At 30.7% G+C, this 26,296-nt stretch overlaps 2 protein-coding genes across 2 annotated transcripts; one reads left to right on the top strand and one right to left on the bottom strand.

The window, feature by feature from the left end:
* Positions 1 to 698: 698 nt before the first annotated feature.
* LOC126859540 (UDP-glucosyltransferase 2-like) lies at positions 699 to 7,727 on the top strand. The gene is made up of 6 exons (XM_050610938.1): positions 699 to 941; positions 1,746 to 2,188; positions 4,739 to 5,161; positions 6,129 to 6,360; positions 6,423 to 6,648; positions 6,870 to 7,727. Exons 2-6 carry the CDS (start codon positions 1,784 to 1,786, stop codon positions 7,150 to 7,152), a joined length of 1,569 nt encoding a protein of 522 aa, XP_050466895.1. The 5' UTR covers positions 699 to 941; positions 1,746 to 1,783; the 3' UTR covers positions 7,153 to 7,727.
* A 1,009-nt stretch (positions 7,728 to 8,736) lies between these two features.
* Positions 8,737 to 25,886, bottom strand: LOC126859535 (uncharacterized). Its single transcript, XM_050610931.1, has 11 exons — positions 25,636 to 25,886; positions 13,177 to 13,282; positions 12,771 to 12,902; positions 12,462 to 12,685; positions 12,009 to 12,360; positions 11,599 to 11,807; positions 10,916 to 11,350; positions 10,501 to 10,655; positions 10,135 to 10,412; positions 9,792 to 10,042; positions 8,737 to 9,413 (listed from the first exon to the last, which is right to left on the bottom strand). The coding sequence occupies exons 2-11, from the start codon at positions 13,271 to 13,273 to the stop codon at positions 9,267 to 9,269; spliced, it is 2,280 nt and encodes a 759-aa protein (XP_050466888.1). The 5' UTR covers positions 13,274 to 13,282; positions 25,636 to 25,886; the 3' UTR covers positions 8,737 to 9,266.
* Positions 25,887 to 26,296: the final 410 nt, after the last annotated feature.

Raw genomic sequence — 26,296 nt, 5'->3', positions numbered from 1 at the left:
TCTTCAACAAATGCAAATGATTCCATCAAAAAATTATAGCTTAAAGGTCATTTATATGTTTTAATAATAAAATTTTTAATAATGTTTAATAATAAAATGTTTTAATTATAAAATTTTGTTTTCTATGCGTAAATCTGGTTTTATATAATAAATAAACTAAACACAAACAATTTATGTTGTTTACAAATAATATGCTTACCATGTCTTTTTAAAACAACATTAAATGTGTTCCACTTGTTTTGTACAAAACCATAATTACATTTTGAAATATATTTAAAAAAATAAAGACAAATATTATAAATATGAGATAGTAAATCTTGATATTAGCCAATCTCACCGATTTTAATGACTTTTATATATGTCAAGGTCATGGCTCTGAGTAACTTACAAAAAATTTTAACTGTTAACTGCTCGCTCGTTGTTCAATAAAGTTATTAATTAAATAATATGATAAGAACACGTATTAAATACTATAATTTTCTCCATGTATGAATGTTATATATTTAAGTTATTCATTATATATTTAGGTAATTATATGGGCGGGAAAGGAACTTTCGGATTAAATCAAATTTTAATTTTAAATTAAAAAAAAATTTGAATTATATCTTCTGGAAGTGGAATCCCCTCCCATCATAAAAAGAAGAGGGGAAGCTACTACGCACGTATTTTATAACGAAGCGAGGTTCGTATTTCACAATTTTGTCTGAATGGGAAAGTATATTCAGTAGCACATGCTGAAATATATAGTCAGCAGTTTTATGGTGCAAACATCGGTCATTATCTTTAATTGTTCATAACTATATTCAAGTATTAATAAATTATAATAAACAACGAACAAGGGCTAAAATTTTTTGCAAGTTACTCGGAGCCATATCCTTGATAACATGTGTTAAAGTTATCTAAATCGGTGAGATCAACTCTAATATCAAGGTTTCTACGAGGTTAGTACTTTTCTTTAAAAATTGTTTTTTCTTTCTCTCTATTGAAAAGTTTAATTGAGTGAATATATGTTGTTTTAAAATCGCATGATTTAATTGTATTCATGTATTTTACTTTTGTGGACGAGCTAGCATCACTAAAAGCAAAATTCTAAAACTGCAAAGAAAACATATTATTAATGCTTTTGCTTGTCATTGATAATAAGATAGTACAAAAGTAATTAACAGTTATAAAACTTCTTCTAGATAAATCGTTCGAGATCTCTAATTATTTCGAATGATTGACGAATTACACTTATATTACAAAAGCAAGATAGATAGTATCATAAGTTAGATAAAGGCACCTATTAGAGACACGCGCCGATTAGATTCACGCATTTATCCCTACTATGTGTTATATTTATATATATATTATATATGCATACATATAACTTAAGCAACCATATATATTTAAAATTGTCAGTCTTACCATACAGATAATTGACAGATCATAAGTCATTATATAATATTTACAGTGTTTATTATATATTATGATTATTTTCATAATTTACAGCAATATATTGTATATAATAATAGCCAAATTACTGATAAAGAGGAATAATATTGAACTAGACATTTAAATATATTAACAATTAAGTTAAAATTTATCACATTTAAAAGAAAATTTAAATTTAATAAAATTAATTTAAAAAACGGTACAATTATATTTTAAATAAATAATTAAATAGAATCCAAATAATTTTGAATAAAGCAATACAAAATTCCACGAAAACAATTTATCAAATTAATCATTTTTTTTATTTCAAGTGCAACGGATTCAAATTCATATATAGTGCGTGAAAAAAATGCGGATGCTAAAAGTAGTATTTTTTTGGTTGTGCTACCTGTCAATTTGCCATGGATATCGTTTGCTCGCACTATTTCCCTTTCATGCTAAAAGCCATTTTGTTATGTTCGAGCAATTGTCGAAAGGCTTGTCCAGAAAGGGTCATCAGGTCGACGTAATCAGTCCTTTTCCATTGAAAAAACCTTATCCTAATTATACCGATATTGTGAAGCTTGTGCCGCCTGTAACATTTGTTAACAATATGTCGTATGAATTAATGCAACAAATATTGAGCGGGAGTCCGGTGCATACTATTGCAATAATAGCAGGCAATGATATTTGCCAATATTTGGAAAATCCGGTGATTCAAGAGCTGGCGCGTAATCCACCGAAAGATCCACCTTATGACGCGGTGCTCATGGAAGTGAGTAATAATCAAGTATACAACACCAAATTTTTTTTGGATTTATAGATTTTTAAATTATACGTACGTACTCGTGAAAAATAAATATTAAAGACTACTAAAAAAAATTAAAAATATTTTCTTTATTAGCTTTAATTAGTTTTAATTTTTTACAATAAATTACTATACCTAATGCACCTGATAACAAAAATATTTTTTGTCATTGATTTTCTTTTATTTTTTTAATATTTAATTTAATTTATGATTAATCATAAGGTACAAATAAGATATAGATGATAAAATATATACATATATCGATAAGGTATAGATGATAAAATATTAATACTAAATATCAACTGTAACGATCACAAAAAGATATTACATTTACTAGACATTTTTTTGCCTTGAGATTCTCCTCTGTGGAACACAATATTAAATCATACAATTTAAATTATTTTCCGTTTTATAATTACCACAGGTATTGTATGGCAAAACAAATTTAATGACTTTATTTGTATCGACTTGCGATTGACTTTTATATTTATGTTTATGTAATTGCTTAATATTATGTCGAAGATAAAGCAGAGAACGTCTGATCAACATAATTTTTTTCGATTTGTCATTGACAGCTTTCGGATTAATACATTTTCGCATGCGTTTATATCTGCTGTTTTGGTTTTAAAATTAGAACTTATCATTACAGTTTATATTATATTTTGATTTATATTTTTGTGTGTGAGCCTACGTAATTTTATTTTAATTATTAAATATTTGAAAATCAAAGAAAAAGCAATGCCTACAAACGTTATTTAAAACAATGGAAGTTAATGCATGAATTATATAATAATGATATGATATTATATGATAAATGCCACAAAATTCCATAGATTATAATAAAATACAATGTAAATTGATAATAAAATTTTACACATGACTAAATAAACTATATATATTAATAAAGCTAAAACAGCTGATTAAAATTAAAAATTGCAATTAACAATTAAAATTTGAGAATGCTGAATTAAAAATAAATGTATTTCTTTTATTATTAAATGTATATACTCTTAGATAAGCTATCACTTGCTTAAGAGCATGCGTTTAAATTACTGAATTAATAATCATGTATAAAGAGCATTCAAGTACCAATATTTATAAATCAATTTATCATGTTCTTTTCTATTATTCTTTTATGCTTTATTTTATTAATGATATATGGAATGTAACATATTTTTTAAAAATATAATCGCAGATTGTTATATTATTAGTCATGCATAAACTTCTCTTTTCGCTCAAGCTTATAATTGTTTTTAATCAAGCCAATCGAGCTTCTTATGTAAAAGGTGAATTTTCTTGAACTTCTTTTAATACTGCTGGTAATATGACATGCGATATAAAAACATTCATACAATGATGTAATATGTTATGACTATCACAAATAGCATAAATTGCATTATTTTGCGGTCTGGAAAAAAACGAGTAGTTTTCTTTTTCTATAGATTTTTGTGCGAATCTGTGTGAATCCAAATCTGCAAGACAAAATGACTTATTACATCAGGTTTTTGAGTTAAACGAGGTAAAACTCCTCAAAAACGTTTTTTATCATTTTTGAAAATTTGTAGCAAGCAAACCCGTCGTGCAAGAGAGGACAGAATTCAAATAAAAGCTTAATATAAAAATATCAAATCTTGTTTACCAAGTATCTTTTATCAGATTGATAAAATTGAATCTCATACGCGCTTTATTTTTAAGTAATCGCAATAATATTTTTAAGTAATCGTGTATCAAGTAAATAATTGCTCTATGCAATCCGCAAAACCATTGCAAACAGCAAAAATTTTAATCATGCATAGATTCAATGCGCGAGATTAAAAGTGCTCAACCGCATTAAAAACGTCTGAAGTCTCTTGCACATCGAGTTCGTCTGCAATAAATTTTTTTAAATGATAAGAAACGCGTTTCTGAAAAGTTTCAATCTCGTTTTTCTCGAAAACCTAACGTAATAAGGCCATTTTGCCTTGCGCACAAAAAGTTGTAGAAAACTATTCGTTTTTTCCAGTCCGCAGAAAATAAAATTATGCAGATTTGTATACTCTTTGATAATCACGAATTATTTCACTTTGCATGTAATATATAGAATTTTCTTATGTTTAAAAATAAAAAGTTTATTTATCAATAAATATTATATAAATATAATAATATATATTATATACATCAGTTTTTTTGCACTGTATAAGTCTTTCTACAATTATTCAATAAGAATTACACAATGAACAAATTAGATATTAAATTGATTTAAATGCTTCTCGTTTATTTATCCAATAGTATTAAATTAAATAAAAAAGTATCAATTCAGAATTTTTTTAACAAAATAAAAATAATTTTTTTTCTGTTTAAAAGTACATAAAGCCAATGACATTTAAGTTAATAAATATTCATTATTTCAAATTAAATGTAATGTTCTTTATACTTTGGAAAATATTTTAGATCAATTATTCTCATTAATAATATTATATCATAAACTTTTACACTGATATCTCTTATATACGTTTTAAGATATGAGCTTTTTGTTAGGTTTTTGGTGCTCATTGTTTCGGAATTTTCGCGCATTTGTGGAACATTCCTTTGATCGGGATCAGTACAACATCACTGTATCCATGGCTACCTCCGATGATCGCTCAACCAGAGAGTTTGGCTTTTATGCCAAACAATTGTTTGGGTTTTATTGGTTCCATGAATTTCTGGCAACGTTTATACAATACGCTGCACACGTTCTACAACAAGTTGCAGTTCTATTATCTCACGAGAGCGCAAGACGAAATAATAAGAAAGCATTTTGGACCTGACATGCCAGGCGTACGAGAAATAGAATCCAAAGTGGCGTTGATCCTCATCAATTCTCACTTTAGTCTAAATGGGATCCAGCCAAAGACACCTGCTGCTGTGGATGTGGGAGGACTGCATATCCAGGACGAGGCTAACTCAACGTTACCATCTGTAAGTCGACTCTTTCATTCTATATAAGAACTGTTTTCACTTTTTCAATGTGGCACATGAAGCAATTTGATCGATTCTTGAGGAACGACTTAGTTTCTTTTGTATTCACACTAATAATATTTGACAATATCTCATAAAAAACGCTTTAAAGAATTATTGACATGTAAATGTTTTTTACGCAGTTTGACTATTGTGTGTTTGCATATTTGTTAGTATTTAAAGATCAAACCTCAATATTAATTTGTTGGATTGTCATCAGTGTTTTGAAAGAAAGAAATAAAGAAATAAATTTTGCAGTTTAAAAAATTAATTTATCAGAGTTTATTACAAAGATATATTTGTTAGAGAGAAAGAGAGAGAAAGAGAGTATAGATATTTAATATATATACAGTTTAATTAATTTTCAGATTGTTAGAACAATTTATATCTTTACATATAGTATTATATTATTATTTATTATCAAAATTATCAAAATAAATAACGCTGTAACAATAGTGAGTTTACAATAATATATTGTAAATCACGATGTACAAATAAATATACAGTAAGAGAACCAATTAGCATTGCATAAAAGACAATAACAATATTCAATCGTATTTTAAATAATTTTTCAAGAATGTTTTTTTTTTAATTATAATTTATTTATTGTTATATAGATTTTTTGGCGTGACATTGATGCATAAAAAGAATCATTGATAACAGGCGATAAACATATTAAATATGATAATTCTAATTTTATTTAACAATATTACGATATATTTTATAATAATCTGTTACATTTAATTGAAAATATCAAATGACCTAAATCTCTTATCGGTTATTGATGATATAAGTGAAACGAATTTAATTAATAAAATATTAATTTCTTTGTTTTGATTATTATCTATGAAACATATAACATAAACATATAGCGTGAAGAAATGTGTGTATGTATATATTTGTTTTGCATGAACAAATTTTTTTGCAGGATTTAGAAAAATGGATAAACGATAGTAAAGACGGTTTTATCTATTTCACTTTTGGCTCTATGGTAATGATTGAGACATTTCCACCTGAGTTCTTGAACATACTTTACACTTCTTTAGGCAAAATAGCACCTGTGCGTGTTTTAATGAAGATACCGAATCCGGAGAAATTACCACCCGGTTTACCCGAAAATGTTTACACATCTCCTTGGATGTCGCAGATTAAAATATTGAGTAAGTCATTATTTCATAGAAATTATAAAATTGTCCAATATGTAAATACAATACTGCTGTAGAGCATCCTAAGATAAGAGCCTTCATCACTCATGGCGGACTCATGGGGACGCAGGAAGCGATAGCATACAGTGTTCCAATGATCGGTATACCACTCTTTGGCGATCAGTTTATGAATATTGATGCATACGTTGCCAGAAACATTGCCATAAAATTGGACTTCAAAAAAATGACAGAAAAAGACATGGACGCAGCCTTAAACGCAATCTTATGGGATCCCGTATATAAGTACTTGCACACAATCTGTTTTTAATTTCACAAAAATTAACATAAATTTTTTAAACAGACGAGAGAATATCTCTATGTATAGAAATATTCTCTCGTCGTTATGCGATACATGCAGTTCATAATTTATATCTAATTAGTCTTAAATATGGTACAAATATTTTTCGCTTTTAACGATAAATTAGCTCTTACTTTACACTTTTCTTATCATTTGTTTGTTTCAGAGAATCTGCTCGAAATTTGTCTAAAAAATTTCTCGATCGGCCAGTAAAGCCGCTTGATACCGCTATTTTTTGGATCGAATATGTTATCAAATACGGCAATGACGTCTTGCGATCGCCTGCGTTGGATTTGACTTGGTGGCAATTATATCTCGTCGATGTGTTTGCCTTTCTTCTATTTTGCATAGCAATTAGTATTATTGCTATAGTATTTATCGTGCGTTTCTTGTTGGAAATGATAAATAGAAATTATCAGAGTTCGTCGCATACAAAGAAAATAAATTAATTAATCACATTATTTTTAAATAGAATAATTCTATAGATACAATTGCTTTTTATTATTGATGCGTTGCGCATTTAAGAAAAAAAAATACAGTTATATTTTTAATAAATACATTATCAAATGATAAAGAAAGATTGTATTTTTTTAAACTGTGATAAATTTTCTCTTCACAGTTTTTTCTCTCAGTCTCTCTTTCTTTTTTTCTTTATCTCTCTAACAATCATAAATCAAATAAATCATATAATTTGGGCAAGCACTCAGATATCTTGAATTTAAATTTTGACAATCGATAGTATCGATAACAAATTAGTATTATCATAGAAAACTTTAATCTAACTTATATTATTGATATTACTGATATTATAATATTTTGCTGTAGATTATGTTATGCATGATATTAATGTAATTCCAATCTATGTGTATAATCGAATAATTTTGACAACATGATGTCATGCGATGAAAGATTTAAATTGATCATATGCTTGACGGCACGCTTTAATATAATATAATTAATTACACATTGTATTTATATTTATTTATTTAATCTTATTAATTACTAATAAAAAATATTTTAAGTACATTTTTTGAAAGAATAACAAACGTTAATATATTATGTTATATCAATATGCCTCATTCTGTTATGGTACACTATAAGATTTTCTTTATTTAATTCATCAATTAGAAAGGCACAGCGCGTGTTGATGTGCAAGACATCACTTAAAAGAATATATTTATTAAGTTATACTTATACTTGCTATCAGAATTTTTTCTCATAAAAAAAAAATGTACATATGATTATTCTTTTTTTTTTATTTGTCAATATTATAAAAATGACGCAAATAGATCTGTCAAATAGAAATTAAAGAGATAAAAGTTCTGTAGAAAAATTATGTGTATAATGTTGCATATATTCACATGTTTTACTCGTGATTAAAAAAGACATGGATGGACACAGCATTTCTATGAGACCTTGTATATAAATGATAAGAAAATATATTTTTACATATCAATATAAATTATTACGCAAATTAGAATCTACTTATATGTAGAAATTACTGTGTACATGTTAAATTTTTAATCATTATCTCGAATATACTATTTTTTATCGATCTATTGCTCTCAACGATAAATTAGCTCTTAGCTTGTTTCTCGATATTTATTTATTTCAGAGAAGCTTGTTGAAATCTATTTCGACAATCAGCTTTTAAATTTACTTTGTACAGCAGTTATTATCTTTGTTGTAATACTTATCATGCGTTTTTTTCTTAAAAATAATAAGTAGAAATTATTACGTATACTTAAATTTATTACATTTAAGAAAGGCAATTAAGTATATTAATCCGAAAAGAAGTTCATTGCTCGTTCTGTTTATTGGCAGTTTAGGTAACAAAAAAGAAAAAAAAAACAATATAACTTTTAGTAGAGACATTGAAACATTGAGGAATACAAATTAAAAAGGTTTGCATATTTTACTAAATTAATTGTAATAATGCCTTTAAAATATTTTTTCCTAAGAAAATATTTATTAAATGTAATACAATTTTTTGACAAATCTCTCTTTATAGTTTGTTTACATAAAAACATATATCGTTTATACAATGTTTCCTTTATATACGTATACATTTTCACATACAAATTTTTCCATTACATCAAGTAAATAAATACATTTGCGTCTAAAATCTAAGGGTTTATATATTTTTTTATCGTCATACACTATTGCTTTGATCTCTCTTACTCCGATACTGAATAATATTCATTTCGATATCGAATTCATTATTCGAAACAATTGTAGCAGATATCTATTATTATTATATATATCGGATCTTTTTGCATTATAAGAATTTTGAAAACGCAGCGTAAAATATTTTTAAAAATATTTTAGCATACGTTTAGTCGGTAACAAAATTATTTATAACGCTATCCATTATTTATAATTATTTCTAACAATTTCTCCGCTCTTCTCTTGTGACTTAGTATATAAACTTTATCAAAATCATTAATTATTTTCGGCAGCATTAAATCGAGAATTATGCGAGCACTTTTCTGTTCTCATTTCAATATTTGTGAGTATTAAAAAAGTATGTTACACAACAGTATAAATATACACTGTATCATTTTTATACTGGCGGCAGATATTGATTACTCGCTGGTAAATTACTCTTTCGATAGTCGTAACCATCATCGATTGTTGGTGCACTTTCTAGATTAGTTTCGGACATTATCTGTTTCACCCATGGAACGTCAATTGGAGAGAATGTCGCCACCTAAAATATATGCAAAAAATCCATAAAAGATAATAAGATTATATAATACGTAAAAATAATAAAATTATAACATGAATAAATTAAATATATTGCATATTAAATGTTGCATTCGAAAAGAAACGACTTTCCCTATTGTCTCTATATAAGAAGTATGATAATATTTATCTATGCAATATACACTTTATTAAAATTATAATTTAACACAATTTACATAACTTTTAAAAAACAAATATTCAGTTATAACAAATACACGTATATATGCATATTGCCGAATTATGATTTAAAATTAATTCGCATGTGACATATTATCATTACACAATATCTTGTGAACGCGATAAAAAAAAATTGTCTCAATTGACAGTAATAGATGATACTTACTTGATTTGTAGGCAAGCATCCAGTGTCTTGGCTGTAAATTCCGGCAATATGATATGCTCCATTGCCATCGTAACAAGCCAATGGAGATCCGATGTCGGCTTGGCACATGTTATTATCGTTACGCGCTTTGCCGCAGATCACGTTTTGCGCAATGTTAATGTGAGATTCTGCATCCAAAACGCGATTTTGACAAACGTCGTGCGACAGGAGATCCACGTCGACCATGTGCATGATGGCTCCAGCGTAATGTGCTAAATTCGTACATTGCATTTGTGTATACTCATCTACTGCTAAGTAAATTTCTAAAGAGATCTCTTCAAGTAATAGAAACGTAAATATGTACCTTGTAATATTGATTTACCCCATCCCGTCACTATGCATTGCGATTCTTGCACTTGATAGTCGTCAGGAAGGCACAACGTATTAATGTGTAAATTAAAAGTCGTGGGATGTTCCAGGAGTAATATTGCGGTATCATTGCTAGATAATCCCTGCACGTATCCAGGATGATACTTGATTGTTCGTACGGGGATGATTTCGAACGGGAGTGGTTCTTCGTATTTGAGTTCGTAACCCAATTTCCATTCTCCCAGTTTCACAGACAATTCATTTGGTGAAAATCTAAATGTAATTCAAATATCCGTAATTACAAGTTTTCTTTTTTAAAAAATACTCAATTGATGTCAAGAAAAACATAAGTTTATTTTACCTATTTACGCAACCGGCAGCTGTTAGAACGACGTCTGATGATATAAGCGCGCCGGAACATAAAATCTTACGTTCCTCTGACCACAGGACCATCACTTGCCATGGAATCTCACCGAAAGCCGCATCGGTTACCCTGAAGCCGGGTGGACGTTGTCCCTTTTAGCATATAAAAATATAAATAAAATTTCAGTTATAAATAAAATCTCTTTCAATATAAGTAGAATTTCTTAATTCTCGAGTCACTCATATATATATATATCTTTCCATAAAAATAGCATTTGCACAAATTATACTCAATTCTTTAATTTTCACGTTAAATATCAAAAGTCATAAACAATTTTTTTAACAATATTACTTTGTAGATTATTTTACACAACAATTGCGATATTGAATATTACAATTTATCGGATACTTACATAATTTCTCACTCCGCATGGATTATTCGGCAATTGCGGCACGAAGGAAATGATATCCTCATTGCTCGGAATATCGTATGGATTCTTGATGAAGGGCGCGGGTGTGCTAATCGGCACTATAGGAACCTGGGTCGGAATTGGTACATGTTGTGGCGTCACATCAGAATAATCCGGCACCAAAGGCAATTGCGGCACGACGTTTGTGGGTTGCGATTGCTCGTGGATCTGTGGCGGCTTGGAACTCGTCTCGATGGGTGGTTGCGTGACCGGCTTTTTCGGTGGTCGCACCTTTGCAATGTTCAGAAACGTTGGGAAGCCCTGCTCGTCGAAACCACCGGTATAGTTGGCTGGTAGATTGCCTGTCGGCCATGGGTCCACATAGTTTGGGTCGCGGCAACACTTGCCGATCACTCCGGTCTCTGAATTTCTGCAGCTCTGCAGAACAAGCGATTTGCGCAATCGTGTATCCGATTAATCTCTTTCTTCAGGGAGAGATTGTGTTCTTTTTAAATTTTATTTCTTTTATTTTTATTTTTTTTATTTTGTCAATTGGGAAAAGTTTCCTATTAGTAAAAGATAAACTTAATTTCGAGAAAACGCTTCTTTCAATCATTCTTCTTTGCGATTGTTAAAATGTTTTCATTTAGCACTATATGCAAATATGATCAAGTTGTGTATCTTACGGTTAGCGGAACACGTCGCAGAAGCTGCTTGCTGGAAAGCGCGACTGGTTCCGGACTAATTACTCCTTCCAATGTACAGTATTGCTCTTCCACGCAGAGCAACGCAGCCGCGCATCCTGCTTGAACCGGAAACTGGAAGACCGCAGAATTGGAGTTCGTAGGAGCTGACTTGAGTGGAGGAAAAACTGGCTCACTAGCACTAGCATCGCCTGTATTCACAATATCAATTTACATGCATATAAATAAATATAATATAAATTTAATAGTAAATATAATATAAATAAATATAATAGTAAAACATAATGCGATGTAGCATTCTTTCAATTCTTGTATACATTATGTTTATAGTTCTAACAGAAAATAACGGATATCATCCATGTCAGGAAACAAACTGATATATTACTGCATACCTGTTTGGTACTGTTCCTTTTGATTTGTATCGGCGGCTATTTGATTGTAATCAATCGGTGCTTCTTCGGTCGGTTTTGTATCGTCGCGAAGCTGATTAGCAGATTCGATCGCGTGTCCATTATTTGGCGCGGTCTGCAATTCAGCATCACTTCCCAATTCAGGTTTCAATTCAGCAACATCCGCCTGGTTATTTTCCCCGTACGGAACGTATCTCTGATCGTTCTCCAGAGAAGGTTCTGGATATCGATTATCCTTCAGTACAGTATTAATTTGGTCGTTGTCATACGGCGAGTTATTTAAATCATATCGCACGGTGCAACATATTTCGTGGCTCAGCTTGCATTCTTGCACCTATACGCGTGAAATGTACAAGGATTATTAAATCAATGTAAAATCAAATCAGTAATTTTCCCATTTTGAGAGATAAGGAATAATAAATAAAATTATCTTACTTGTCCTGGTCGAATAAAGCCTTGCTTCAAGGGATGTACGTATCCGTCGATGCACAAACTTTTAGATACACAAATTTTATTTTCACCGTTGCAACTGATAGTGAAATCATCCACAGCATTAGGATAGGGCTGTAGCGTTTGATCGGAAGACTGATATACATAGTTGGGATTAAACTGCTCCTGCGATTCTGATGGTGAATGCGTTTCGTATCCTTCAAATGTGTCTGCATCGCAACAACATAATACAATAAATTTTAATTTCTTATTAAAAGTACGTAAAATAACATATTTCATAAAACGGAGCCTTACTTTGCTGTGATTGATCCCAATTAAATTGCGCTTGACTAGTATGTTGCGGAACATTATTTTCTTTGTAAATAGGAAAGACGCTGTTTTGAACTTGGGAAGCACGATTGTCACCATACCAGACGATTTGATCTTCTGAAATATTGTTTAACTAAAGTACTTCTTTTTTTTTTAGAGTAACTAACATTTTCTTAGCATTTTTTTTAAATATTCTATTATAAATAAAAAACTTGGCATAAAATATAGATATTTAAAAAAACATTAGATTTCGACTTTTATTTCTCATATAGAAATATATATATAATTAAATTATTAAACAGTGTAACATTTATGTTTTTATATATTTTTAACAGAAATCGGAAAAAAGCCAAATACATGATACATAAATTCTGCATTTGTATGTACTGACGTGTCTGCAATTGAGGTGGCGAGGCTCCATAGGGGAGTCCATGTGTGTGCGTAGCTAACGCTACTATAAATAGTAGCATTTCCAGCCGTGGCCTCATCGTGAAAATCTGTGGGAAGAAAATTGATGCGTTAAACGACTATATTATTATTTCGATATCTATGACGCGATGTATGTCTGGATTCACGAGTAAATAAATAAGCGGAAATTCCATTAACGTCAGCTTGATGTCTCGCGAGCCGCACAATGTCTACGAAAAAACAAAAGAAAAGATTTTTGCATACCTTTCCGACAGTGGCCGACCGGTTCTTTTCAAATACCTCGAATCGTATAAATGCTATATAAAAGTTGTGTAAACTTTTGCTTATTTTTCTTTAACGCGCAGGCAGTCGGTGAATTATTTGAAGAAAGCGAAAAAGTAAAATTGTTTACGTAAGGATACCTTATTATAATTTTATTATCCCCGTTTGCCCGTTTTTAGCAACTATCGGATGATATGCAGAGAACAGAACGGCACTTTAGAACGACATTATAAGCTTCTAGTAAGAAATTGTGCGACAAAGGTTTATGCGTGTGGATGACGTATGAAAGAAGGCGAGTTGCATTATTTTTGTGTGTAGGAGTAATTCATTCATAGTGCATTTGCATCTTCGGCGACACTGATGAGATAAAAATTTACACAGAAAGGTAACATGCTATATAATGAGGTTTTTTTTCTTTTTTTTCTTTGCACAGTTATACGGTTAATCGATGTTAATAGAAAGATTACGGGCCTACGCGCTCTTGTATAAAAATCATTAAATGTCACGAGTTTCTTAGTGAAATTCCGTTTGGGATTCCGTTTGATGTTTCAGGTTTTTAATGAAAATTCTGCCTTTCTCTATTTCTCTATTGAAAGTTAATAACTGAGATAAGCCGTAAGATTAGCATTTTTGCGTCCGGCATATAAATTTACACATATATAATTCTATATATATAATTCTAATATAAATATCATATGTTGATGTTATCTCTCGATATCTCGCAATATATATGCAGACTGCCTCAGACGGAATGTAATCGTTTACGCGACATCTCATATTGATTATTCAAATGGTAATTTTAAGTGATTCAAAAACAAGATATGATTTTCGATACACCTTGTATGTTTCTTCCAATATTGCGTAAACGCGTGGGATGACAGATATCGGTAGCGAGGCGTATAAATAGGAACACTTTCGTTTTGTATTCTCTAACGATGAAATAATCGCGTTCAAGGATGTTAATCTGTATTGTTTGATTATTTATATGAAAATTATACAGCTGTCCGAATATGTGTATATTATATAAAAAATTAATTTTTATTTTTGTCTGCGTCAGTGCAAGTGCTAACACATCCTCTACCTATGATGTCATCTCGCTGGATTAGGTCAGGTCAGGGCCACATTAGGTCCGCAAACGCAGGCGTAAAGACTCAACTGTATTCTGATATTTACGAAATTCCATTGGCATTATTGCTGGTTATTCACGATTTTAAACGATATTTCATTTCTATCTATGATCTAAATTAAATGTCATATACCAATTCTATTTTTATTGAATCAAACAAAATTCAAATCTCGAACGGTGTGATTCAACATAAAAGTAGTACAATATTTTTTTAAAGATTGTGGAAATTAATTTAAATTTTATTTTTTTCTCAACTTTAACATTAATTCTATAATAGTTTTTAAAATAAATTAAATCGAAACTTTTCCCTTCTCTTTTCTTTTCAATCAATGGAAGATTATTGTTGCATCAAGCCCATACGCGAAGCAAACGGAAAAATATACAAGGATGTCTATCGACTAATTTATGTATATTCGGAATAAATAATGTGTGATATAGGAGTATTTAATATGTATCTTGTTGAGGTCTTTCATGAGTCACACGCGTGCATCTCATCGCAAAAGTCCTCGTGGAATTCGAGTCACTCTCGAAAGACGAACGCGATGAACGCATTACGGATTTCCCGTACTGTCCATAGACTACGATGATCTAACTAAAGATTTGCTTTGCAATTCAACGACGCGTGAATGTTTTGTGAGAGAGTTGTCTCGCGGGCGTGCAAATTACACGCTCTATTCATATCTAAAATTATATCTACCGTAAAAACTCCAACTTGATACGCCTGTCAAATTTACGCGATAATTCGTCATCCGCGATAAATTCTCGAGACAAAGCTATAAATAAATAAGATACCCGTCCGTGAGAAACAATCAAATGATTTAAATAAAATTAAATTTTTAGCCAGCAAAAATTAATAATAAGTTTAAAAAATGTATATTTTTTTTTATTTCTTGTCATTTTCCACTAATAAATAAGTTTTTCAACTCTCACTGTGAAATAAACTGTAATGATGTTATCACATGAAACAGAAATCTAGAAATAAAAAGAAATTCATTTTTATATAACAATATTTAAAAAAATTAAACAATTTAGTCATATTAATGACTCAATATTTTTTTCACTAACGCGGTTCAAATATATTTTTCTTTTTTATTATAAAAAACGTTATTTAAAAAATAGAGGTTGTTAAAATTAATAAATCAAATATTAATTTGTATTGTAATTATAATTGTAGAAACAACATCGTGGGAGAAATATTTTACATAAATTTTACATATTTTTATTAATTTTATAAATGAAAAAGACGAGATTGTTTTTACTATCTGTCACATATTTTATTATTTATATATATATATGTAAAATAATGTAGGCATTCGCAATCGCGTCATTTCGTAAAAGAATTTTTACTTTCCACTTTCGAACTTAAAAGGTATTGCTTTTGCGGCTGTTAAAGCGGCGACAAAAATAATAACAGCAATTGCGAAGGATTAACAGCGCTGAACCGGGAGAAAGTGCGAGGTATGTATAGCGAAACGCCGAAAATTCACGATGCCTTCGATTTCCACGATAAGCGCCATGGTCCACGATCAGAGAACAGTCTGACCGTCAAATATTATTTTGCAAATGTGTCCCCTCGGCCGCGCGCACACTTTCACATATACATTAATACTACTACTTTCTCCTTCATTGAATTACGCATATTACTCGAGTATCGCACAAATCAAACTTGTCGAATTCGCGTGCGTAATCTTAATATAATTCGAATCTGGAGCCGAATTGAGATTGAGATTCGAGTTCGAGCTCTCTCTCGCGTCTCTTACGTTTATTACGGATACAAAAATTCTTCTCCCTTCCTTTCTTTCTCTCTTTATTTCACTCTATTTTCTTTCGACACGAAGACGCATAAAATAATCCGTCCATCTTGACGCATTTCATCGGTCGTTTTTGTAATACGCGTGTAATATGCATATACGGTGTAAATACTTTAATATTCACGTCCTCATATAAACATTAATAACTCCAATCGACGGCCGAATAGCTCCCAAGTAGAAACTTACTTTCGATTTGTCAATCAATAAGTACTTTCACTCGGCATCTCGCTATACATAATTAAGACGATCACATAATTAACAGCCGTATATTAATTTGGCTATTGAGGTGTATAAAAAAAATTTTGCTAATATATTAAAATAAATACTATAAAATAAAGATACGAATAAAATAATATACATAGGAATATACGTATGTATACACACATACATATACACATGTATTTAATTACATTAGTAGATTAGATAAGGTAATCAAAAATTTTTATAAAATTCTAAAATACCTTGAAGAGATAATATGCGTTCCTTTATTTTATATACATATATTTTTTATAATATTTAATAATATAAAAGATTATTATAGAAAAAATAAATATAAAAGCTTGTGACATTATTAAAAATTAATAGGATTTATATTCATAGTATTAGGCTCTTGAAATAGAATCTCATTCGAGGGAAAGGTAATTTTTTAAATTATTGCATTTAAAACCTTTTTTTATGTTGAGCCTTTCAATCTATCCGCTGAAATGTCAGCACAACACACTTGATATTTCGATTACATATAGCACCTCATCAATCAAATTCGAATAAAGCGATATTTTTATAGTAACTAATAAATGGGCGTTTAATGAAGCTATAGTCTGTGTCCCGTTACGTCACGTCAAGTATTTCGTTCGAATCAATGTTACAGCGAGATCAGTTGTGTTTTTTGTTCAATTTCCCTGTCCAATGATTAGTCTATGATATTATACAAACGTATGTGATGTTTCTGGGTCGCCTAAATTCTAGGCCGTGCATACACCTTCGTAGAAAAAAGAAGTAATCTTATAGCATTCATCGATCTAACTTTCCAAAACATACGTCTGATAGCGGGATGATTGTTTTTTAAAGACGTTATCCTTCGATCTCGTGTCCCAACCTCTTGTAGAGATGAAATTCACGACAGCTATGCGGTCAGATTCACAAGATTAAAATGCAAAACGCAAAAAAGAAAAAAAAAATATGTGATTGTACATATTTTCATCTTCTTTACTTCTCTTTTATGGAAATACCTAAATACTTGATGCACAATTTTTTATTCAGATAATCATATCCCATTAATAACTGTCAAGATTTTGCTTATTTAAGAGGCTAATAAAAACGACAGTTTAGCATAAAAAAAAAACAATAAAATAAAATAAAATAAAATAAAAGTCAACTTTAATTTTTAACTTAGTTAATTATGAATTCTTACTTTTGCATATTTATTATATATATTCTAATTATATATTCATATTATATTCTAATTATATTCATAATTTAATAATTATAATTATAATACATGCTTTTTTACATACGATAGCACGATTTTAAAATCTTTTTAATGACTATCATTACGTAATGATAGTCTTTAGCATTTAGCATTTCTCTCGATATCTTCGTTAAATTACGGCGTCGTAGTGTCTCGCCGAAAGAATCTATATGGTTCCTTCCACTTTTATGAGATCCATGATGGAGCGCAGATATAATGCATCCATCTGTCTCGAAAGACGACATCGTCGCGGAACGCAAAGCAGAGAAATTAAAAGTCGGGCAGCCGTCACTTCCCGGAAACTCGGACGTTCTCCTCTCACGCCGGAGAATTTGACCTCCTATTACTCTCGCCGCCGCGGTATGCATTTTACTTTTGGGAAAGTTTCGGTCGCGGCGCCGAGTGGTCGGAGCTCCTCGTCCGCGTGGGACCAGTGCGTGTATTTTTAGGCCCGATCTAGAAAGGAGCAAGGTCGCTAAATAATAAAGCGCCTCCCCTCTGATTACGAAATCCTGACTCGCTTGCGTGTCGCCGATTATCAGGATTGTGATATTCCCATTGTGGCCAGTTCTATAATAAGAGATGTTTCTCTTTTTCTCTCCAATGAAGATTACTAAAGATACAAATAAGGATGACGTTGTTTCAATACCGAGATCTTAATATTAATTAAACTATTCAATATTGAGAATTAGAATTTTATGAAAGTGTAAATATAAAATACATATAAAATAAAATTTGTAATTTTTATTTTCAACTAATTTCCCTCTATTAAAACATGGAAACTTGTGCTAGTTGAGAGTGCTATATCGAAGAAAGCCTTTTGTGAAAAAATTATTCTGGAATAATTCCATAAAATTCTTCATAGATAGTTGAAGAATCTTTATCGAGAACTATAGAAATAAATTTCTATTTTAGTTATATTATTGTAATTAAATTATATATTAGACTATTAGACATTAGTATGTTGATAAAACTCTATTCTGAATTTAATTCGAAAGTTTTATAGATCGTTTAAAAATGTGTGGTTTTAGAAATATAAATCAATTTGTTTTTAAAAAGAGAATATACATATAAACTGCATTAATAAAATCCGAAAAAAAAAAAAACGAATCGTAAACGAACGCGGGCGGACGTATGTCTTAATCGATCCGAGTCCTTCTAGCTTTTCACTCGATAAATGCCAATCGACCTCGTAATTAAGTTAACTTTCGCCAGTTATTTGCATTCCACGATTCGGCGACGGACCAATCCCGTTCGTCGGCCCCGATCCACCCGCAAAACGTAAAACGAGAAAGCAATCAAGGATGGCCGCGTCCATCCGGCTCAATTATATATCTCCACGAGACATCGACGCTCGCGAGAAATCTCCCCTCTCCCCCTCCTCCCTAAGAATAATAAACTGGACTTATGAAATATCGAACGCATCCGTGACACTATGTCCGATGACGATGCCGAGTTTGCCAGGATTACATAAACCGCGGATGGAGAGTTCAAAGGTCTGGATTCTTCGGCGCCGCGCTCTAGTGCGGATCGAGGTCTAACAATCCCGTCGACCTCGCCAAAAATCTCTTACATGACTTTCAGAAGATACCTCATCATTTAATTTCACTCTCCATACTTGACAGATGTAATATTCGGCACACGGTAATTATACATCTGACTGCTCGCGTCAATGGAACAAATTTAATTTCTAATCGCGATATTGTTATAGCACAAGGATTCGATAATACCGGAGATATGAGCGCATAAATGAAAATATTATTTAACAAGAACAAGTATTACGCACTTTTCAAAGAAATGTACGAAATTGATGGGATGTAAATTAAAAGTCTCTACGTATAAATCTGCCATTTTAAGTGACCGTTACTATGTTAATTAAGAGCAGTTAATCTGCAAATAGATTGATGCCGAAAGAAACCAGCTATCATCAATCTCATTTTTACTCGACACTTTCACTGTTACTAATTTCTTTTCATATACATATTCTCGCAATGATGATGTAACTTGATCTAATTCTCTAGATCGTGATAATAAAGATCGATTTAATTGGAAATCTCTCTAAACTTCTTTCTGTATACATGGCACCTTTCATAACATAGTTCATTGCAAAATTATTCTAGTTTTATGGAAAAATTTGTTTAAAAATTAAGTTGTCGAGAAATTTATACTATTTTGTTGAACATTAATATTTTGATAAAATATAAATACACATATTTTTAATTTATAAATAAAAACTTTAAAATTTAAATTAAAAATATAAAATTTATTTTATTATATTTTTTTAATTAATAAATATCTCATTTTTATAATATTTTCACATATCTAATACTTTCTAATATTTATTCGGCAAACATTTCTCCTGATAATTTTATAATAATAATTATTTATACCAAATGATATATACAATGATGGACTAAGTGAGAATATTAAAAGGGAATTTTTTACACAATCTAGACACGTACGTTTGACACGTGTAAGGATCAAGTAACAAATACTAATGAAATTATAAAATCTTGAGTCCCTTAATTATTCAAGGAGTACCAAGAGAAAGTAAGAGAGAGAGAGAGAGAGAGAGAGAGAGAGAGAGAGAGAGAGAGAGAGAGAGAGAGAGAGAGAGTATATAACTCTCAACATATGGAAAAAAAGGGATCCAAAACATTTCCAGTATTTTTCCCTTTAGTTGATCGAATGGCTAAACTGTAACTAATTTGGCCTTAGAATTGCCATCGAAGAAGATTTAAATATGAATATCTGTTTGCGCACACGTTTTTGCCACAACTTGTATTTTAACGCATTAACATTTTGCGTATCCCCGTGACATGGATTCTATTCATAATCCGAAGACATTGCGCCATTTCGAGCGAAATGGGGGTCCATCGGCCAAAGGTGATGCGTAGATCATGGTAGAACGACCCGTATGTCGTAAAATAAACATGTGAATATTTAAACAAAAATGTTTTCATCTTGTCGCTTCTCTTGCAAGAGAAATCGGTAATTGCATTTATTATTGAAATCAAGTCGCCATTGACCCCTTTTGGACCGCACATGCCATTTGACACGCTCGAGACTCGCAGATTTTATTAATCTTTCATTAATGACACTCGTTATTAATGATACTGTAAGTAATCACTTATACATATATTTCGGGATTTATTAAAAATTTCCTAATTATTGCGTTATAAAAAATTACGCAAGAAATAAGCATTCCAAAAAAAATTAAATCTTGTATAATAGAATCCAATTTATCCGCATGTCTGTGTGTGTGTGTGTGTGTGTGTATAATGTAACGATCGAGTAGCAAATATTAATGAGATTCTAAAATATCTCGAGTCCTTTAATTATTCAGCAAGCTCCGAGAGAGATAAGTACGTGATAAATAATAAATTTACAGAGTTATATTAATTAATACATCTAACAAAAGTATCACAATATTCCTTCTCGAAAAATATCACAATATTTCTTCTTTTTTATTACAAAAATCATAATTTTGCTTGTATGATATATGACTCTGTGCCGAAATAAAATAAAGATAAATAAAATTCTATGCGGCAGATAAATAAAATATCAAGAACATAAGAAGCGATTAATGTTGTTTAATTATACTTGCTGCTATCTCAAAACAGATCTGTTCGGAAGCGACATGGCTAATCGCACCAACAAAGAACGTCTTTTCTCTCGGGATGAGAGATATAAAAATGATTCGTATAATGTAACCAGACGTAAGGTGACGTAAGAATGGCGTCTTGAGATTGACTAAAATATGCGTCAGGTAACAGCTGACTAATTGCGCGCGTCATACGCGAAGTGGCGAAATCAAAGTGTGGGCTCCAACGAAGGGCGCTTAAAGGCCTCGCGGGAATACCGGTTCGTTTATCGTTTCCCACGAGTGATAATGTACGATTAATTACTCTGGCTAGAAGGAAATTACATCGACCTTGAGGAGCCACTGACCGCGCGAGCAATGACTTAGGATTAATTATTATTTTACGTAGAGCAAGTAAATCTGTAAAATATTTTAGCTGGTCGAAGTTCATCATCTGGATGTCCTCCGATCACTCAATCAACCTCGACTTTTGGACGATTTCCGGTAACGCCTGCTTGGATTGCTAAACATATAACGGCCAAACTCGTATCTCATAAAACGGTGCCTTTCTCCGTATGCGGAAGAAGACACATCATCTATGCAACATGTCTACGCTCGAATGCTAATTTTATGACATATAAAATATTAATGACATATATATATATATATATATATATATATATATATCATTATTACCATAACACGAACAAGATACACATTCGATCGTGATGGACTCGAGAAGGTTCAACAAAAAGGTTAAAATTTTTGAGAGAAAAAATACTATCTTATTAAAATAACATGTATAAAGTGATTCGATCATTATTATATGACACGTCATATATTTGTTATGCGGATAATTTTGTAACCGGAATTGAGTGGCACGTTTCTTGTAATTAAATTGAGCGGGACGTTTCTTGTAAGATATTAAATTTATGCATTATTAAAAAATGCAAGTGATAAATATATTAATAAATATATATAAAAGTATGTACAGAGAATATTTTTCGCTTCGCATGATTTATTTTTTTAATTTACGCTCCTGATTTTTACATGAACGGTTATAAATCTTGAGACACAAAAAAGTGATATTCATCAACAATCTTTAAATAAATATTAATTTTACCAAATTAAAAAAATAAATGATAAATTGTCATAATATTTTAATTAATATTTCAATAAAAATTATAATCATTATTTTACGAACGTAGAAAATTAATTTTTTTAAATTATGAGGATTGAAAATTAACATTGCAATATCTTTGACAAACACGTGGATTGCTTTTTTATTTGTAGTTGTTTGCTTCGACTTAAATCGCACAATTACATCATAACACGTTCGCAGTGTATTTAATTAAATCTATGATTGCCATGTTGTGCAAATGTCGTTTCCAGATTGTTTAATTTCTTTTCACAAGGTCATGTCATCGGGCCGTGATCTTTTTTACGCTTTTAATTTGAAATTTAAAAAAAATCATCGCTATATTTTTTTAACTCGTCATTCTTTTTTATTGGAAAATTAGTGCGCGGCTCACCAGATTGTCAGAGTAATTTATAAATCAATATTGTTGCTATGATCATTTAGAAGTTATAAAGAAACCAGTTTTTTACAAGATAATATTTTACAAGATCTTATTTTTATTTATATATGTATAGAATGTTCGATAAATTATTTTAAGTCAGAACGTTTACGCAATCTTCATTGAACTTGGATCGATTTTCTTTACCAAAAACTTTTCGACAAATTAATTAACTACAAATAAAGCATCAAAAAATAAAAAAATTTTAACCAAATTAATGAAATTTCTAAATTATCTTTAATCTCCAAGAATCGCAAATTTTTTTTCAAGCAAAATTTTGTATCATCTATCTCATACACAGTTGTACAGACTCACGAAATATCTTAAATTCAAATAAACATTGAAAACTAAAAATGATTGTACTGATATTTCGAGATACAAGACATTTCGCGAATGTTGTGTATGCATTTTACAAATTTTTATAAAGAAGATGCGAGAGATATACGTAGATCAAGATAAATAGCATGTTCCAAGCAGAAGTAGATTGCTGTCATGAATATTTCAGGTATAGATATGTCGGAGCGATTTTTTGTTATTTGGTGATGACCACCGCGTTTACGCGCACGAAAGAGAATATTTGCGATCTAATCGGAGATTATCTAATCCCGCCTGTGTGTTCAAGAATAATGAGCCACAGACACGCAACAAAAAAAAATGGTAAATTACAACATGACAAAGATGATGGTCTATAACGTAAAAAAATTAGCAGCGCGGTACAAATGATTCAAATCTTCCGGATTGAAGGCCTCAAGCGAGGATCTTATTAACCACCCCACATTTATTTCGTTTAATTGATGCATGTATATGTATTGGTCAGCTTAAAGTTTATTTATAAATTAGAGAACCTATATATATCACAGGAAGATAATCGTTCGCAAACAGGTTTTAAATTTTAGACATTAGCATATTGGGGGGATTAGTATCTTGAAATAATTTAGGCGGACAAAAGCATAAAAGGCATGAAGAAGAGAAAGGAAGAGGAGGACGGACCCTTGAAATGGATTTTGTGTATCTATGAAAAAGCCTTTCTGATACTCTCTCATAAATCAGACGCGTTCTTTTTGCATCCATATTAAATTATTCTTGTTGCGAGAGAAGAAAGAACAGACAAGCGAAACAATTCCCTCCGTCGTAAATAACAAATCGGCAAATAAATCGCAAGGATTTAAAAACACAAGTATTTATCGATATTTTATTCAGTTCAGTTGTTTATTGAATTATCTATATAGTTTTAATTGAAAGAGAGCAACTTGAACGCAGACTATAATAACAACTATGCTCGTAAAATTTTTGTTAAAATAATTTATAAAAATTAGTAACATAAAAAAGTTTCAAGCTTTTTTCTTTTCTTTTTACTTTTCATTTTTCAGACACGTACGCAAAAAAAAACAGTATTGTTATTTTTTTTAAGATATTTTTGCTGCTCACATATATGTATAGTTGGATATTAATTTTTATTGATGAAACGCATTAATCTCGGTGTAATTTTTTACGGCCATGTATAAATTATTGCACACAGACGACAAAATATTATTGATTAATTGAAAAATTACCGCACGTGTAAACTGTATTTAATTGTAATTTATTTCTTTTACACGAAGGGTCTCTGTTCCGCCTTTGAAAAATACCCGCGCAAGCGACCGGAGAAAGGAAGCGGCGAATATTTAATATTATATGTTTAATGAAATGAATTTTTAATGTCCTACAGTCCAATATTAATTTTCAAGTTCTACGGATCAAATACTGTGCGGGCTATAATCTTGCGATATGAAAGAAGCTTTCCAGAAATGTCTATCTGAGCTTTATAGATTTTGAATTACATTTCAGAAATTATGGATTCTGATTATACATTGAAAAACAAATCAAATCTCTCGAGTTAACGTTCATCCACTTTTATAATTTGATCCATCTTTTTAAAAAAGCAAAATCGATATTTATTTAGACTACAAATATTTATAAATTTCCCTTCGCTATCTCGGCGATCTTTTCTTATTTTTTAATATTTAATAATCATATTGACAAAAAATATAAAGATTAAATTTTTATTGAGTTAAATTTGATTCGACATCGACATAAATCACTTTCATTTGTTAGAGAAAAAAAAATTATGAGATTTATTTATCTAATGTATGAAAATCCTTTATTCAATAAATATCGATATCTTTCAAATATTCGTATCTTGCTCTGATAACGCAAAAGTAACAATTACTCTGTATGAGATAATAGAAGTATCTTTATAAATCAGAAACATATTGACATAATCGCTACAGATCACAAATTTCCCGCAGATTTGAGCACAGTTTAATATCGGCATAATTTGAATTTTTTGATGTTACAAACACATGAGAATGATCTTTATTTCACTCGCAGAAATTAAAATTGCAATAGTTGACGCAAAATATATATACATATATTTCTCGGCATCTACACAGCATCCAATGTCAAAGTTATCGAAATGTTACCGGTTCTAGATTCAAGTGACCACAATGATTGTGCAACTTGAGACGCGATAAGTGAGACGCGCAAATATGAGTACTTGTAATTCATGCGCGCGCGCGCGCGCGCTTGTTAAATAAACCAAGTGCGTGTACTTACTTAATATGTATCCTCCCGCGTGGAGTGTGTAACGCGCGTGTCGCTTAAAAGAAAGTCAATATAACTGGCGCTGGTTTCGTATCCCTTCTTCTCTTATATTCTCATCCTCCGATGATCTGGCCAGTACCCCCCTACCATTTTGGTGCGCGGATCGCCACTGTCCTTCGGTATCCTATGCTGGTCAACATATTACATTGATTCCTCCATCACCCATCCAATCTTATTCCTCCGACGCTCTCGTCTGAACACGCATCGAAGTTACCCACGTACCCCGAATGCATATTTTTCTACGGGATGTTCATTTCACAAAATATTTTGTATATATGTGCTAAAAATTAAAAATATATATTAATCTTTTTTCTATCATAAAAAATTTGTATTACTAAACTTAATAATTCTAAGCGTGAAACTTAAGAAAGAGAAAGAGAAAGAGAGAGAGAAGAGAGAGAGAGAGAGAGAGAGAGAGAGTTATTCTAAAGTAAAAAAAGTCCACTTGTAACTAATCAAAAGACACGCTTGTTATCTATGCGAATTCCTGAAACGTACTTCATCAAAAAACACTTTCTTTTTTCATCAATCAACAAGATAAAAATTATTCCTACGTCGACATTCCTGTAGAAGGAAAGATCGTTTCACCTCTCTCGCCGACGGATATCACCGC

The sequence above is a fragment of the Cataglyphis hispanica genome, chromosome 3 (assembly GCF_021464435.1).
Source record: "Cataglyphis hispanica isolate Lineage 1 chromosome 3, ULB_Chis1_1.0, whole genome shotgun sequence".
In the NCBI taxonomy this organism is placed as follows: domain Eukaryota; kingdom Metazoa; phylum Arthropoda; class Insecta; order Hymenoptera; family Formicidae; genus Cataglyphis; species Cataglyphis hispanica.
The sequence above is the reverse complement of the archived record's forward strand: the minus strand, read 5'-3'. Positions and strand labels throughout refer to the sequence as shown.